This window comes from Martes martes (genome assembly GCF_963455335.1).
Source record: "Martes martes genome assembly, chromosome: 1".
Taxonomy (NCBI): Eukaryota; Metazoa; Chordata; class Mammalia; order Carnivora; family Mustelidae; genus Martes; species Martes martes.
Genome location: NC_137888.1, coordinates 185,277,601 through 185,294,428, shown reverse-complemented (window position 1 = coordinate 185,294,428; position 16,828 = coordinate 185,277,601). Strand labels below are relative to the sequence as shown.

At 47.6% G+C, this 16,828-nt stretch overlaps 1 protein-coding gene across 1 annotated transcript in view; it reads right to left on the bottom strand.

Annotated features, from left to right (window-relative positions):
* Window positions 1-16,380, bottom strand: part of ADAMTS9 (ADAM metallopeptidase with thrombospondin type 1 motif 9) — a 163,929-nt gene extending 147,549 nt beyond the window's left edge. The window contains exons 1-3 of the mRNA XM_080809055.1: window positions 15,837-16,380; window positions 14,847-15,238; window positions 9,721-9,883 (exon numbers count right to left, since the gene is read on the bottom strand). Coding sequence (XP_080665181.1) covers window positions 9,721-9,883; window positions 14,847-15,238; window positions 15,837-15,951 — 670 coding nt within the window. The 5' untranslated portion in view covers window positions 15,952-16,380. The remainder of the gene's footprint in view (window positions 1-9,720; window positions 9,884-14,846; window positions 15,239-15,836) is intronic.
* Between the last annotated feature and the right edge of the window lie 448 nt (window positions 16,381-16,828).

Sequence of the window (16,828 nt, the reverse complement as noted above, 5' to 3'; positions counted from 1 at the left end):
ACAGCAGGACATCCACAGTACACAAAATACATGCAATAGAGTATAGAAGCCACGTATGAAAGAAGTGTGTGCAAATTAACAGAATGAAAAGACAAACCACAGACTCAGAGAAAATACTGGCAAAATATTGGCAAACCAAATATCTGATAAAGGGCTCATATCCTTAATATATAAAGTGCTCTCCAACTTCAATAATGAGAAAATAAACATTCCAATGTTTTTTAATGGGTAAAAGAATTGCTGAGACACTTCACAAAGATACATGGATGGCAAACAAGCATATGAAGAGATGCTCCCATCATTGGTCATTAGGAAATCCAAATGATATAGCACCACACACCCGCTAGAGTGGCAAAAAGTTAAAAAAAACAAAAGCACACCAAAGACTGGCAATACCAAGTGAAACTTGTATTCATATCCCGCTAGCAGCACTGCAAAGTAGTACGGCCACTCTGAAAAGGAGATGGACGATTTCTTATAAAATTAAACATACGCTTACTGTATAAATTAGCAATCTCGCTTCTGGGTATTTACCCAATGAAAACAAACAAACTCCTGTTCACCCACAAATCCATAGCAAATGGTTATAGTGGCTTCACTGCAGCTGCCAAAAACTTTGTCCCTCAACTGGGTAATGGAGAAACAAACTGCTGTCTACCCATACAGTGGGGCACTACTCAGAAATAAATAAAAGATAGACTGCCGACAAAGGCCACACAGTGGATGATCCTTCAGTGCACTAGACTGGATGATTCTACTTACATGGCCTTCTGGAAAAGCCCAAACCGCAGAGACAGAAAGCAGGTGGTAGACTACTAAGGACACCAGGAATGAATCTCTGTCTGAACCGTGGTGACAGTCACATGACCGTAAGTATTTACCAAAACTTGCAGAACTGTGTATCAGGAAGAAAGACTGCTGCTGCATATAACTTATACCCAATAGAGAAATGGAAAGAAAACACTAGAAAATAGTAATAGCAAGTGAAAAGTTTTGTGAAAAAAAAAATAATTATCACAGAGAATTTCTGAGGCCAAACCCATCCGTGTGAACTTTCTCCACACACCACAGGCCACCTGCATTTTCAAGACGCTGCTCTGATTCTAATGTCCCATGAGGAACAGGGATCAACACATAAGAAAGCATTTTACCAACATCTGCCCCTGGCTTCGTGTTGCTCCTTCTCGCAAAGTGACAGGAACAACCAGGACTGATGACAAGTGACCCCAGAAAGGCCCTGATTTGGGGCTCAGAGGAAAGCAGGGAGCCCTCATGGTATCTCTGAATCCAGAAGCTTTACCGAAAGTGCTCCAGGGAGGAGGAAGGAAAGCTCGTCACCCGTCAGGGAGTCCTCCTAATTCCAGGCCCAAACCTAACTTGCCACGTTACAATTCCCAATTGCAAATGGACTCTCAGGGGCTTCAAAACACAAGTGAGTGAAATCCTTGAATGGTCGATAAAGCGGTCTTAGTAAATACTGTACACTGACAATCTTTCTATGGGTAGGTTAAAAAAAAACAACAAAAAAACAAAGGAAGAAAGAGGTTTATCAAGGTACTCCAGATAAAAGGTCAAAAAACAACCTAACCACTCTTTTTTGGGCTCAATGAAAAGATTCTGATACGTGGCTCATTCCCGGTTGCTTTGTTCTTGGTACCTGCTCTGGGTTTAGGCCTGATCCTGCTCTTCCAGATGGCCACAGAGGTGGCCTGACCTTACAATGATAAAGATGAATCAACCAGTAAAAGGAGTGGAAAGGGGGAAAAAAGACCGCAGGGAGCAGACCCAAACTGGAAGGAAGACAGCGATTTAACAAGCACGACACTGGCCGCCAAGTGAGAAGTTATTTAAGAGACAGAACAGCTGGGGCGCCGAGATGGCTCAGTCAGTTAAGCGTCTGCCTTTGGCTCAGGTCATGGCTCAGGTCATGATCCTGGGGTCCTGGGGTGCTGGGATCCTGGGATCGAGCCCCACATCGGGCTCCCTGATCACCAGGGAGTCTGCTTCTCCCTCTCCCCGTGCACACACTCTCTCTCTCTGTTAAATAAATAAATAAAATCTTAAAAAAAAATTAGAGAGTGGGGCGCCTAGGTGGCTCAGTGGGTTAAGCCTCTGTCTTCAGCTCAGGTCATGATCCCAGGGTCTTGGGATCGAGCCCCGCATCGAGCTCTCTGCTTGGGGACCCTGCTTCCCCCCTCTGCCTGCCTCTGCCTACTTGTGATCTCTGTCTGTCAAATAAATAAATAAAATCTTAAAAAAAAATTAGAGAGAGAACAGCCAAGCACCATGTGGATCATGTTTTGATCACAATCTAAACAAATGGACTTTACTGTTGCAGGGACAATCAGGAAAATTTTAACATAGGTACTGTGTGGGTTAGATGGAGCAATTACTGCTGATTTTGCTCAGCATGGTATATTTGCATTACGGTTACATAAGAAAATATCCTTGTTTTTCAGAGATGTATATGGGAATATTTAGACAGGAATGTCATAATACCTGCGTTTACTTCCAAATACTCTGGCAAAAAGAAAAAATAAAAAAGCAAACATGGAAAAGTCTTTGCTACCATTAGTGTAGATGGTCTCTTTATGGGGGTTCATCTTACTGTTGCCTCTACATATGTATGTGTGCTTAAAAACGGTCTTCATAACATGCATTTTTAAAGACACGAAAAAAAGTTAAGCACATAAATGAGCACAGATTAAAAAAACAAACAAACAACAGTTCCTGTATTAGAAATTTCTTTTCTACTCTCCTTTTTTTTGCTGTAGTATTGCACTACTAATGCTGAGGTTTTAAAAAAAAGGCATATTTTTACATAAATGCCACAAAGAAGATAAAGCTGAGGAAACAGGCTCAAGAATTCAGTTACTCAAAACAGTAATCTCCTTGGAGCTGCCTATGTTGACTATTTATTAGATACAGTCACTGAAGAACTTAAAAAAAGAGAAAAAAAGGTATAAAGACTGATGAGGAACAAACAGGGGTCGGTGACAGGATGTGAAGCCAAAACAAGAAATCCCAAATGGTGGAAACTATCTTTAAAGATTCCAGTCAACACTGGGTTTGAGGGCTGGCTGTTTCCCCAACACACCATGGACATATTCATTCACCTTTCCCAGTTGAGCTTTCTTATTTGTAAATGGGCAGAACGGAAGCGCCGTCCTCCTGCAGAGCTCTTGCGGGAGTAAACAGAAGAACCCACCACGGGCTTCTACAGGGCCCAGCACGTGGATCCTTCAGGGCTGCCTGTTCTGCTCACAGGCTGAACCGCTACGGGAAAGGATGTGAAGATCCAGAAAGTGTGTGTGTGGGAAGGTGTAGGCAGGCTGGCTTCTCACAGAAGTAACTAATTAGCCAACAACCACTGACCTGCTTGGGCCCAGGCAGGACCATGAGGTCAGCTAAAGCTTCTGGCACAGCCTGGAACCCTCCAGCCACCCCAGAATGGTTTATTAACCGCGCTCCCCCCTCCCCCCATCTGTCCTTCGCTCTGTCTCTCACTCCATTTGGGCCCAACTATCGGCCGCTAATCTAATCAGCTAATCTATGCTAAATTATTAACGGGATCCCAGAGGTTAATGTGTAACAAGTATACTCTTCAACGGAGGCCTGGGGAGACGCCAGGCCTCAGCGAGTCATTAGAGTCTTGGTGGGAATTCCAGGCACCAGGCAGCCCTCCTCCAATTCAATCAAACTGTCCGCAGGCACACGAGAAATCCTGCCCGTGAGAACAATCCATAGCTGAAAGCAAACGGATCAACAAAGTCCAGAGCAAACAAACCCTCTGAGTAGACCAGGACAAAAAGGCTGTGGAAATTGGGATGTCATCGACGTTTGTGTCCTTGGGCAAGCCAACTTGATGGACTTCTCTGCAGATGGCAAAATGTAGGTTGAGGTAAACATTAAAATATACAATCCATGTAAAGCCCTTGGAACAGTGCCTGCCTCCCAATGCATGCTGGACAAATGAGACCTATTGTTGATAGCTTCAAGGGACTCCATTAAATCGAAGTCAAAGACATCATGAAAACTCAAGGGAGAAGGATTTTCTAGATGGTGGCTCGCATTTGTGTTCTCCATTGAGTCAGGCCACAGGGCAGCACACAGGAATCAGATCCCAGTTGAAGTGTCAGCCACACTTCCTACTAGCTGTGTGACTTTGGATAAGTTGTTCAGCCTCTCTGAGCTGTAATTTTCTCAAATGTAAAATAAGGGTAATAATACGTACCCTATAGCATTGTTGAGCAGATTATAAATGATAACGTATGGAAAGTGTGCAGCACAGTGACTCATGATGCACAGAAGACCCAGCAAAGAATGTCTTTAATTATCATCTTGTCTTTTCCAGCCTTCATGGCAGTCACACCCTTGGCAGTCCAAACAAGTGATAATACATTCTCACAGAGAGAATCTCCAGGGCCTAATGCCTAATGGAGACTAACCAAGGTAATCCAAGGGTCAGTGCATCATACACAAGGCAACTGAGCAGGATTGAGATGGAGCCTCAGCTGTGCCCAGCCCCACTGTCCCAAAGAAGCAGATACAAAGCAGGATTCCTCTCTGTCTGGTTACGGTGACTGTCTCATTCCAAAAAAATTAAAAAAAAAAAAAAAAAAGCATGGGCTCATGGCTTGGCTGCTGGTCCCTGGTCACAACTGCCATGGGGCTACAAAGTCACTGTATTCCAGCAGCCCCACTTCTTTTTAACTGTATTTTCTGATTATAGAACAATTATAGAATTGTGGCAAAACTATAAGAACATAAAATAAAAAGATAAATGTTGCCTATGTTCCTGTGGACCAGAAATCATCCTTTTTTAATATTTCTGTACATACTGCTTCCTATTTTTTCTTTAAACACATGTGTACCACCACATAGCTATCATTTTTAAAAAATGAGATCATACCATGTACACTTGTTCATGACCTGCTTGTCTGCTTGAGGGACACATATATGTCAGTGTTGACGTAAATCTCTATGATCATTTTTGATGGCTGCATAGGAATCCACCCAACGTATCCCTCATAAATTACTGGTCTCTCTTCCTACTGAGGGACACTTGGGTTGCTTCCAGCCTTTTGCTATAATAAATACCACCCTACTGAGTATTCTCACACAAATGTCTTCATGCAATTGTCCAACTATTTCCTTAGGAGTGGCATCGACTCTTAAACGACTTAAATAAAACAAAAAACCAGCAGCGCTTGTTGAGATGGGAGGGCTAGAGAAGCATTCTAGTAATGGAAAAACACTGCCTTTTCAGCCCAAACAAAACAGCCTTCTGTTGGCCTTTCTCTCTCTCACCTAACAGGAAGCTTGTCTATCTCGCTGATAAGAACAACTAAATCCTCTTGTGCAAAATTCAGGGTCAAACAGAGAGTGTCTGTGAGACAGAACTTGGGGTTTCATCTGGAAATGCACTGTGAAGGGCCAGCAGGAAGTGGCTTATAAAAGCAAAAAACTTTCCTGAATGACTCCCCTACGCCTGGCACCTGCCCGCCCCCCCCCCCCCCCCAGGCAGCTCAATGAGCTCTGCTGAGGACCCGATCTGTAGGGGACAGAGGAGTAAGAAGGGCATGTGGGGGAGGTGGAGGGAGAAGGAGATGCTCCACCCCCATCCTGAATCCTGAAAAACTTACAAACAGGATGAAAATCACAAATAAATGCAGATCCACTCAGCTGGCCCAAACGCACACACCCAGACACAACCAACGGTGGCAAAAGAGAAACGCAGCCCCTGGGCCAAGAGAAACTTCCAAGAAATGAATTTTTTTTAAATGCTACATTAGGTACAGAAAAAATAAACAAAGAGGAGGGGACTCTCGGCCCCATAACTTGCTGGCAGGGTGACCTTGTTGTACAAGTCCCATAAGCCCTTTATGATCTGGTTACCAAGAAGCTCTAAGTTAAGCAGAGGAGACCCGATGAGCTTTCGGTTTTGGCATTGAATTTTCCTTTCACTGGCTGTGTTGTTTCAATTTCTATTTTCATGACTCTTCTTTTTAATCTCCCATTCACTGATTGTCTACCATCTGCTAAACACTGTCCTGGGAGCTTTCATTATTTCATACTCATTTAGTTGTAACTACACCCTTGAAAGGCATGTGTTATTCTTACTTTATGCTCTAAATGTGCTTGAGGTCACATAGCTGACGGGAATAAAGAAAGTTCCTGGTTTTATCCTCATAGCACAGAGGAGTTCGGAAATACACCATGGCTGAAAATGCATATATGAACGAATAAATTAAATTGTTGCCTCCCTTCTAAACCCACACAATTTTCATTACATAAGACTCCTTGTGCACCTGTCATTTTAATATAAGTTATCTCAGAATCTGCTTTTGAGAACGAGACATACATCAAGAGTCAGAAATGAGCAGGACTCCATCTATCAAAAGGCAAGAGCGCTAACAGCCACAGTGCCTGGTGCGGGGCGGGATCCCATTATCTAGCAACCAACCCAGCTCAGCAGTGGACTTGTGGGGCCGTGCTCCTAGGATAGGGTGATCTTAAACTCTGACGGGCTGGTGTTGAATATTCAGCTGGTCACTCCTGGAAATAAGTAACCTAATGTCCCAGAACTATAGTTTGCTCATCTGTACAGAATAAGCCTGTTGGCCTAGAGCTAACTACTAGTTTCCTCCAGAAAATCTTCTGTCAGCCCATAAGCCATAGAAAACAGCGATGAAGAATGCCAAGTCCATGGCAAGGCAAGTGACAGGTCATGGGCAGTGATTATTAGCAGAGAGGCTCACATTTAGCTGAACTTCTGGATCACATGGGACACTCAGTAAATGCACCAATTCTTGCTTCCTCTCACTAGCCTGAGATAGAGGGTGTGTGTGTGTGTGTGTGTGTGTGTGTGTGTGTGTGTGCTTAAAGAACCAGTGTTTGTATGAGGCTCCCAGGATACTTCTAAAGTTTACCCTTGGCTACCAACCACTGCTCTAGGGCGAAATCCCTAAAGCTGACTAGATTAATATTCGTAGAGGATATTTTCTGCTCTGGTCAGAGGGACCCTGCAGTGCCCCCCCCACCCCCCACCTACTTTCACTCCCTGTGCACAGGCTACCTGGTTTTGGATGATTCCGTGACCTGCTGGTCCGTCCCTGTAATGGCTGCTGGTGAATTTTGCCATATCCCAAAGCTCTTTCCAACTGTTCTGAGCCTCCTGCACCTGTTGGCCTTTCTCTCTCTCACCTAACAGGAAGCTTGTCTATCTCGCTGATAAGAACAACTAAATCCTCTTGTGCAAAATTCAGGGTCAAACAGAGAGTGTCTGTGAGACAGAACTTGGGGTTTCATCTGGAAATGCACTGTGAAGGACCAGCAGGAAGTGGCTTATAAAAGTGGTGTTGCTCGATACATTGATCAATGAACATACTATTCAACTATACTGAACATACTATTCAAAGAAGGGGTACAGAAGCAGCTGGAAAAGAGAAACCAGAGTGCAGAGTCCAGCAGCGACCCTTGCAAGAGCTGATCAAGACCGCTGGGCTCCTGACCCATCCCATAGGGTGAAGGGCAACCAGACTGGTCACGGGCAAGTACACACCCGAAAGAAAACTGAGAGTTGGCACGAGTGATTTTTGATGGTGGCACAGAAAGGCCCCAATGCCAAGAAGGATGAACCCAAATAACTTTTTTTGAAAAATTAAAGCATCTTCTGTCGTCCTCCAACTTCACCTTTCCACAGTCCTCCTTTGTGTGTTCAACAGGACTTGACAATGACTCGTCCTCTGGCCCAGAAAATCAAATGTCGATTGACTTAGGTAACTAAGTTTTAAAAAATGAACTTTAAGGACTTTTTGAATGAGAGCACTAAGTAAGACATCTCTCTCTCTCTCTCTGTCACACCCAACGCACTCACACATACACATCACACCTGCACAGAGAAAGTGGGTCGTGGGATTAGACAAACACCGGCTGTCATCATGGAGTAACTGGGAGGTCTGAGGCAAGGTGCTTCATCTCTGCTCGCCTGCCAGGTATGATGGGGGGTAAGAATGGTACCTGCCTCCCAGGGTTGTGGTAAGGATTCACTACAGTCGTGTAGGTAAAGGGCTCTGCACATTGCCAGTATAGAGAAGGACCTGTTTTTGTTTGTTTGTTTGTTTGTTTTTTCAATGTTGGTTTGCTGCCACTTTAGGGCAGAAGGCTGTCACAAAGTGGTGTTGCTCAATAAATTGATCAATGAACATACTACTTACCTGAGTACCTTCTGAATATATATTAATAAGACAGAAAGGGAGCAATCACACATTTCCTTTCTATCATACGCTATATACAGGTTAATCCACATACATAAAAGAAGCATTTGCTAATTCAGATTTGGGAAGTCAAGAAGGAAAGGACAATGTTCTCACCAGCACGGGCCAAAAAAATGGGATACAGATCTTGCCATTACACTGTGTGGTAGCTGGCAGTCTTGGCACCATGCCAGCTACTGGGACTGTGGTTTCTGAGTACACCTAGCTCCCTCAGCCCTCCCCCTGCCCAGCTCACCCCTTGGCTTGTTCGTGAGTCTAGCTGACATGGTATTTCAATTATATTCCGTTCAGCTCTGGGAGGAGGAACATGGCACTAGATGGGCTACAATGCTACACCCTATGGCCCGGCTATTCTGGGTTATAAGCATCCAATGTTATCTTCTCTTATTCAGAAAGAATTCCAGGAGGGGATAGGACACCACAGTCTGTCAGAGAAAGGACCTGATACAGATGTGAGACGAAACAAGCGATCATTTGGGAAGCATTTTAGGAAACCCTCTGCTGGTTTGGAATTCGGGTCTTGTTTGGAGATGCCAGAAAGACCCTGAAAAGTTATTTAATTTGGAGAAGCAACTTCTAAATGTGAAGAATAAAGAAAAGGACAAAGTTTTAGAAATTCTTATTTTAGAATTAAAAAAGAGCATTCTAGCAAACATCTTAAAACAGGACCAAACTGAGGGACAATTTTTTAGGGACAAGCTGTCATCAAAGAGAAAGTAACCAGGCTTCAAAGACAGTGGAAGGTTGCCTCAAGGCCGTAGACTGAGAAACATACACAAACATAAGCTTTCCGAGGGGCCCAGAATGACACAGCTCTGACAATGGCCAGACGTGTTAGCACAAAGCCTCAAGGAATGTGTCCAGCATGGAAGGAAAGCCAGGGGTGGACACAGACGCATTTGACAGAACCTGACAGCGCAATCCACACTTGTATTCCGCTATTTCCTGAAGCCTAGAACAACAACTAAAACTGATAACTGATGTGGTTAGGAAAAACCCCAAGGAACACAAAGAGATTCTGCTGAGTTCCGTTTATGAGACTATTTCACTTTGTCGTAATCCTACCTGGTTAAAAAAAAAAATCCCAAATGAACAGAAAACACCAAGACACGCAGGGAACATAAGCCATTGCTGACTGAAGATACGGTTGTGAGAGCCTGAAGAGACTATTAAAGCCGAATCCTAACAATCAGCAAATTCAACAAGATGCAGCTTTGCCCACCGTGAGCCTGGAGCAAGATGAGCTCATATCGAGGCTTTGTTGGTTCGTAGCTGTGCAACCTGGGACAAGTTACTAAACCTCTCTGTAGCTTCCACATCTGTGCCACAGGAAGTACCTACCTCGCTTGAAGCCTGAGTAAACGACAATGTAAACGGTAGCACTTTGCAGCCCGTGGAAGAGTTACGTGTTTGTAGTATTGTCAGAGCAGGAAGGAAATACCTGGGGTGTCACACGCACGCCTTCCCGTTGAGGGCTCTCTGTGCAGGGTGCTGTGCCGATAGACGATGTGCGGTTTGTTCTGTTCGTCTTCATCTTCTTGCTCGTCAATGGACAGTAGTGGTTCAATAAAATAATCCCCATCATGGGACCGGAAAGTGCCCAGCTGCCGATGAAGAGAGATGAGAGGTTGGTTTAACAGAGCTCAACCACAGGGAGGGGGAAAAATGGAACGTTGCCTAGGAGTGAGGGTGGCATTTCCTGCAAGCCCTTCCCCGTGAGGGCTGCTGAACACTGAACTCGCTGACCACCTGTTTGGGAAAGCGGTTTATTTGCATTCCCCAGGACGGTACCTTCTCCTTGAGCTGACTCTAGGTTATGGCACCTGCTATGCAAATCTGTCTCTAAGAAATCCTTGATAGTGCCCCAATTCTAGTCATACTCACTTATACAGGCTGTTCTGAGAGAGTGTTTCTGTGTGTGAAGATAGCCTGGAAATGCAGGGATGAGTGTGAGCTCCAGAGGGAAAAGCTGACTCATGGAAGCCTTATCATTAATTCAAATTCAGAAAGCAGAGACCCACCGCAGGCACTCCAGGTGGTCCCACCAGTGACACTGGCAGGTGAGTTTCTGCACACCCTTTCCCTTTGCAATAGGGAGTGAAATGGTACAAGGCTTGGAATCCGACTGCCCTAGGTTCCAATCCCAATCTGGGCACTTACCTGCCCACCTTGGGCAAGGTCCTTAACTGCTCTGAGCTTTGGCTTCCTTATTTGTCAACTGGGGACAAAAGGACTTATTGTAAAGGCTTATGGTGCAGACTAAATGAGATAATGCGTGGAAAGTGCTTAGCAAATTGACACTTTGTAAGGGATTAGAACACCTTAGTGACTTTCTGTGTTGCTGTGTTAGCCTCTAACCACCAGGACAGAATGTGTGTAAGCACCCTGAAATGGGTAGCTCTTTCTCCCCTTCCCACACACCCACGAGATGGTAAACTATGCCTCAAGGTTGAGCCACCCAAACCATATCTCCAAGAGCATTAAAAAGTTGTCCATGCCTTATAGTGGGAAGTCTTGAAAGGAAGAAATCAAGCTCTTCAATGGTATTGTTAAAAAACAAAAAACAAAACAAAAACAACAACAGAAAGAAAATAACCCAGGGCCCTTTTACCTTCCCCGAGACACAATGAAAGTGACAGTCCTTGAATGGCAGGGGTAGTACTGGCAACAGTTAGGAGTTTGTTAGAAATTCAAATAATCATGCTCCACCCTAAATCTGGTCTACTGAATCCCCATCTCTGGGGGTAGGGCCCGGGAGCCAAGCAATGAGCCGTCCAAGGTATCCTGAGGCTCAATAAAGTTTGGGAAGCAAGAGGCCAAGACACTGGGGTTTCCAAACCTATCTAAACTTCAAAATTGCCTGGGGACTTGGAAAAAAAAAAGGGATTTGTGGCATTACCCCATACTTGCAGATCTGGAATTTCCAGGGGTGAGGTCTAGAATCTGTATTCTTACGAAAGCCTTTTGCATGATTCATGAGCCGTCGGCTTAAAGGGAGGACTGCTCTGGGCACCTCTCTCTGTTTTAAATATACAACTCGGGTGTTCTCGGAGCACAGAGCAGTAGCTTACTGCATGTGCAATCTACCAGAGAGAGGCCATAACCATTGGGAAAGAAACTGGGAGCTCCTCTGGTGGTGATCTGGCACCTTTCATTACTAAAAGGGGGAAACTAAGGCCCAGAGGGAGGAAGTGACTTGTCCAAAGTCCCTCTTCCGTGATACAGAAGCAGCTGCTGAATGGTGCCAATACTGAATCTAGAACCCAGGTATCCTGACATTAATCCAGTACCTTTTCAATAAAGAACTTCAAAAGTCTCTTTAGGAACACAGATCCAGTCTCTGGGGGGGGTTAGGACCGTGGGTCAGAAAGACAGGGTGGGAACTCCAACTCTGCCACTTACTAGTTAGGATGCCTGGAGCAAGCCTCTGACTCTCTAAACCTCAGAGTCCTTCCTCATCTGTAAAATGGGTTGTTTTGAGGGTTGGGATGGGGTGAGATAACGCACACAGAAAGTGCTTTGCATAAGAGTCCAATAAATGTTATCTGTACGATGTCAAGTTAATTTCGTTGTCGATTCACAGAAGGCACCTTTGATGTTTGATGAATGTCTGCTCTAAGAGTCATCTTTTCCTGGCTACAGTGTCCATTTATCCCAACACAGGTACTAAATATAATACACAAGGCTCCAACATGGGAGATAAATGTGCTGATGCTGACCCTGCTGCCAAGGAAAGGGTTAGATCGTGAGTACCAAGAACTGTAATACAAGGGAGAGCATACGAAGCATCATAAGAAAGATACAAGTGTCTGTGAAGGACAAGATGTCCTGGGGAAGAAGGTGTGTAAGTTACACTTTAAAAGAGGGGTAGGACTGGAGCCTGTGATACTGGGGGAGATGACCAAGTAAACCCAAAAGCCCAAAGGCAGTAAGGTAGGACTGGGGTGGGAGGGAAATTCAGAGAAGGGAGCAAAAGCAGGTTGACTGATACACAGAACTAGTGGAGGGAAAGCCTAAGAGAAGAGTGTGGCGTGCGGATGTGCAAGGAGTGAGAGGGCACATCATAAATGGTCTGAACTGTCTGAGGAAGGAATTGGTAGTTGTTCTTTAAGCAGTGGGGAGCTACGAGGTGAGGTGAGTGAACGGGGGAGTAACGTCATCTTGCACCAGGCCATCCTGGGCAGGGATTAGAGAGGAAAGCGTGAAGGAGGAGAAGCCAGATGGAAATATTTCTTAGAAAACAACGCTAAATGGGAGAGAAGCAGAGAAGTAAAAAGGTCTAGAAGTAGGGCAGGGCTTGTTCAGACCCGGTGAGATACACATCTAAGATCGAATTCGGGGAAAATGATAACTGGTGGTGTGTGTGTGTGTGTGTGTGTGTGTGTGTGTGTGTGTGTGTGTGTTGTGTAGATTGGCACTTTTAGATTCACTCTAAAGAGTGAAAGATTTCCTAGGTGGGCTACTAGAAACTCATGATATTACTGGTATAGAAATGGTAGTGGGAAGTCCTGGGAAGAAAGACAAATTCCAGAAGGAAGACAAAGGGATGAGCTAGATGAGATTGGAGCTAGATTAATCGCTGAAGACAGAAACACACAGTGCACTTATCTTTAAGATGTATTCTGGACCGTTCTCTACCAGAAAAGGCAGATTAGAAATTTAATGCAATATGAAAGGGGTTTTCACGGTCTATACAATCATTCTTAAGTCCCTCAGCCCCCCAAAAGAGTTACCAATTGCATACCCATGGGCGAGTTACCACCTAAAATTGCCAAATGAAATCAAGGTCCTGCCAGCAAAGTATTTATACAACTGCCAGGGCCATTCAGCGGGCTGTGGAGGCGGGGAGGGAGGAGGAGTAAAGGTTGTTTACAAACTTTACGTACAGTCCCTGCCCCATCCGTAAAGTTCTGGAATTGGGGTTTACAATCTTAGTTTCTAGGGGTGCTCTGGTGACCTGGGTTCTAATGCCTAACCTAAGCCCACCCTGGCCGTAACCTTTTGAAGAATTTAAAGATTCCTGCGCTTTGGCCCTAGGTCTTGGGGCAGCGATGACTCACTACAGCACCCCCTTACCCCCCCGTGCGTCAAACTGCCGTCTCCGCCTACCCCAAACAAGCTCAACGGCGAGCCGCAGCTCCCGGGGCTTTGCTGGGGGCTGGAGGGTCTCATCCCCATGCCTGTATCCCAGCAGGCTAAAACCTTCCCCATACCAGTCTTCAAGGTTGCCTGGCTCCCCACCAGACTCTTCCCACCCTTCCGTAGGACGGTGGAGATGGATGCGACATCTAGCCCGGGACACTGAATCCAACAGCGCTCAGAAGGGGCAACCGAGTGCCCCAGGTAAGTATCCGTGCTCCCTCTTAGAGAAGGTAACAGGGAATGTGGGTCCTCAGGGGAAAAGTAAACGCATCACCGGGGCGCAGTGCGCACAGCGCGTTGCGCTGGGAGAACCTGACCCGGGAAAGTTTCTGCGTCACACGCGCGTGGTAGCAACGCACATCGTTTGGGAAAGTCAAGGACCTCTTTCCCTCTGGCCAGAACTTTACAGCAGGTCTTCAAATGTTTGGGGGGGGGGCGGATAAAAAGCTGTTGCCATGTGGGGCCAACTGGAGAGCAAATGGGGAGGGGAAGGTCAGGAGAGGGTCGAGGTACCCGCTCGGAAAACCTGCTACGTGCGTATTTTGCAGTACAGGGAGGTGGCCAGCCTGCGCCTACTAGCCCGCCCTCTCCAGGGAAACAGGCTTTGTAAGCTCTGTCTTTCGATTCTCTGGAACCCCATATGCTGGCAGAAAACCCAGAAGTACCGAAATCTCATACGGGCAGCTTCTCCAGGCTCTCCCCCACTATTTCTGTTTCTTGGGGCCACCCCGCCAGCAGGGTGCAGAGTCGGACTGCGCCACACCCCCACTCCCAGTTTCTATCCAAATTCAAAGCATCGGAGGCAGGCTCCGCCCTCTTCCCCGCCCCCGGAGCTCTCGGCCCACCCTTCCGTTCCTGGGACGGACCTGTTCCCTGTCAATCCTGTTCTGCCTCAGGGTTCCTGGCGCGTGAAAAAAGGCCCAGAAAAATCGCCGGGACTCTAGATTACGCACCGCCCTCCACGACACGGAGAAGGAACTCCCCATACCCGAGGCGGGGGATCCTCAGCCCACACCCCTGACTCAAGACGCTCCAATAAGGAGTTGGGTCCTCCCTACGCTCAGCTGCTCCGCTTCTGGGCAGCAGGGTTTGCTGCAAGAAAGGACAACTCTCGGAATTTGGAAACCGACTTCCAAGCCGCCTACTAGCGTTGGGAAAAGCGCTGGGGAGCCTGAATTCGGACTCTAGAAAGCTCCAAAACATACCGAATCCCCTGGGGGCGGCTGCGTGTGACCCTCTCCAGTGTAAGCACACGGACTGGGCTTGTCACCCAAATCTCAGGATGCAGACGAGTTGCTAGCGGATATTTAAAGCCAAAGTAGAAATTCGGCACAGTGAGGGTCTTAGGCTAGAGAGCAATTAATTAAGCCTTCCAGAAACGGGTGAAGAGGAGGGAAGGGAGGGGGGTGGCGCGCACCAACTCACCATTCCTGAGCAGAGGTTGATGACCGCCGTGTGCTCGGACTTGGTATTGACATGGCCTTTGTAAAAGCAATGCTTGAGCTCCGTTTCCTCCTCGGAATAAAACTTTGTCTCATTCTCTCCGGGCGTCCCAAGGAGAGTGACAGTGAACGTTGGAGCGATAAATCCAGCATGGGCAGTGAGATTAAATAGAAATTGCTGGCCGAAGGCAGAGAGGCGGTAATGCTCCTGGGAAGAGGTAGAGGAGGAAGCGAAGGCAGGCCAGGGGTCGGAGGCAGCATTAATGCTCCGTCGCCTTCTTTTGAAGTGCACGTTCGTGGAAAAGGGTTCTCCGAGAGCGTTCACTCGGATGGGAGACGCGATTTCGTATTCTCTCAGGGTCTCTAATAATTTCACTGCAGGGAAAAGCAGAGACACATGAACCAATAGTTCCATTTTCTGCAAACCAATTCCCCCCAAGTTTTAATTTAAAATGAAGAGGGTTTTGTTCTTGGTTATTTTCCAACAGTTATTTTGCCCATTTGAGTCAATGCCTACACGCTCAGCCAATGCAGATATTTACTGAGCACCTACTATGTGCCAGGAACGGCCAAGAACTAGGCTGGACTCTGAGGATACACCATTCGGAAGCAATGAACAAAGTCAAAAATACGTAAGATAATTTCAGATTCTGACAAATACCCTGAATCAAATAAAACATGCCACTATCTGCTACCCCCAGTTACTAAGTAACTATAGTTTGCGGCACGGAGGTGGGAAAGGGGAAAGATCAAACCACAAGCGAAGAGGGCTGGAGGAGACTAAGTTTGTTCTACAGCGGCTCTCTCTAGAAATTGGCTGGAAATGACCTAAAAAAGGGAGAGGTTGTAAAGCCGTAGATAATTCTTTCTAGGAAAAGGAGAGGCCTCCACTGCGGGGTGCCTGCTGTCGGACGCGGCGGCTGGGGAGGTGGTGATTGGGGCGGAGGGGTCGCGGTCGCCGGAGCCTCATTACCTTGCCTCGGGTGCAGCCTGTCCTTGCGCACGGCGGCCGCGGCGTCTGCGCTCCCCATCTCGGCCAGGTCCCGCACCAGGAACGTTAGCAGTGTGGCCCAGGATACAAACTGCATGATGCTCCCCACCCCTCCCCCGTGGCTCCCACCCCCCCTCCCTCCTGCCCGGCTTGGCTGTGGCGGCGACGCGAGGCAGCGGCCGCGGTGAGCGCGCGGAGCCTGGCGTCCGCCGCCAACTTTTGACTTTAGGAGTCGCTGAGGTCTGGCCGCGAGGGTCCCGTCTGCGCTCGGCTGAGCAACGCCGCCGCCTGCCGAGAGCTGAGCCGCTCGGGCCGCAGGAGGAGCCGGAGGAGGAGGAGGAGGACTGGGGCTCGGCTGCTCGGCCGCATAATGTCCAGGGAACCGGCAGGAGAAGGCGCGGAACGTGCGCTCCGAGGCGCGCCGGGCGCCCTGTGCTGCCCGGGATAGCGGAGCGGCTTCTTGAATGGGGGGCTGGGGGGGCGGAGGCGGGGGGGCCGCGGGTCCTCCGCCGCTCAAATACCCCGGGTGCCCGCCTCTGGGAGGAGAGGGGAGGAGAAAGCGAAGCGAGTGGGGACCGCCTCCTTCTAGACGGAGTCCCCTCCTCGGCTGCCCGTGCGAGTCTCGCAGCTGGCCGCGGGCTGCAGGAGGCGGAGGTCAGAGGCGCCCGGAGCTCGGGGGCCAGCCGCTCGCGCTCCCCGCCACCTCGTGCAGATCGGCTTTTCTGAGACTCCCTACGCTGGGGAGGGAGAGCAGAGAAAGTTCTCTCCGTCTCCCAGCGCTCCCAGTTTCTGCCTCTAGACCCCTCTCCTTTCTCCTCCCTCTGCTCTTTCTCGCTTCCTCGCCCTCGCCTCTGTGCGCCGCGCTCTGTGCGGGTTCTCCCACTGTGCTGTCGCCTCCCCTCCCATTGTGTCCCTGTTTCCCCTATTTCTCTTGTCCCTTTTCTCTTTCCTCCCTTCTGTCGCCTTGTCTTTAT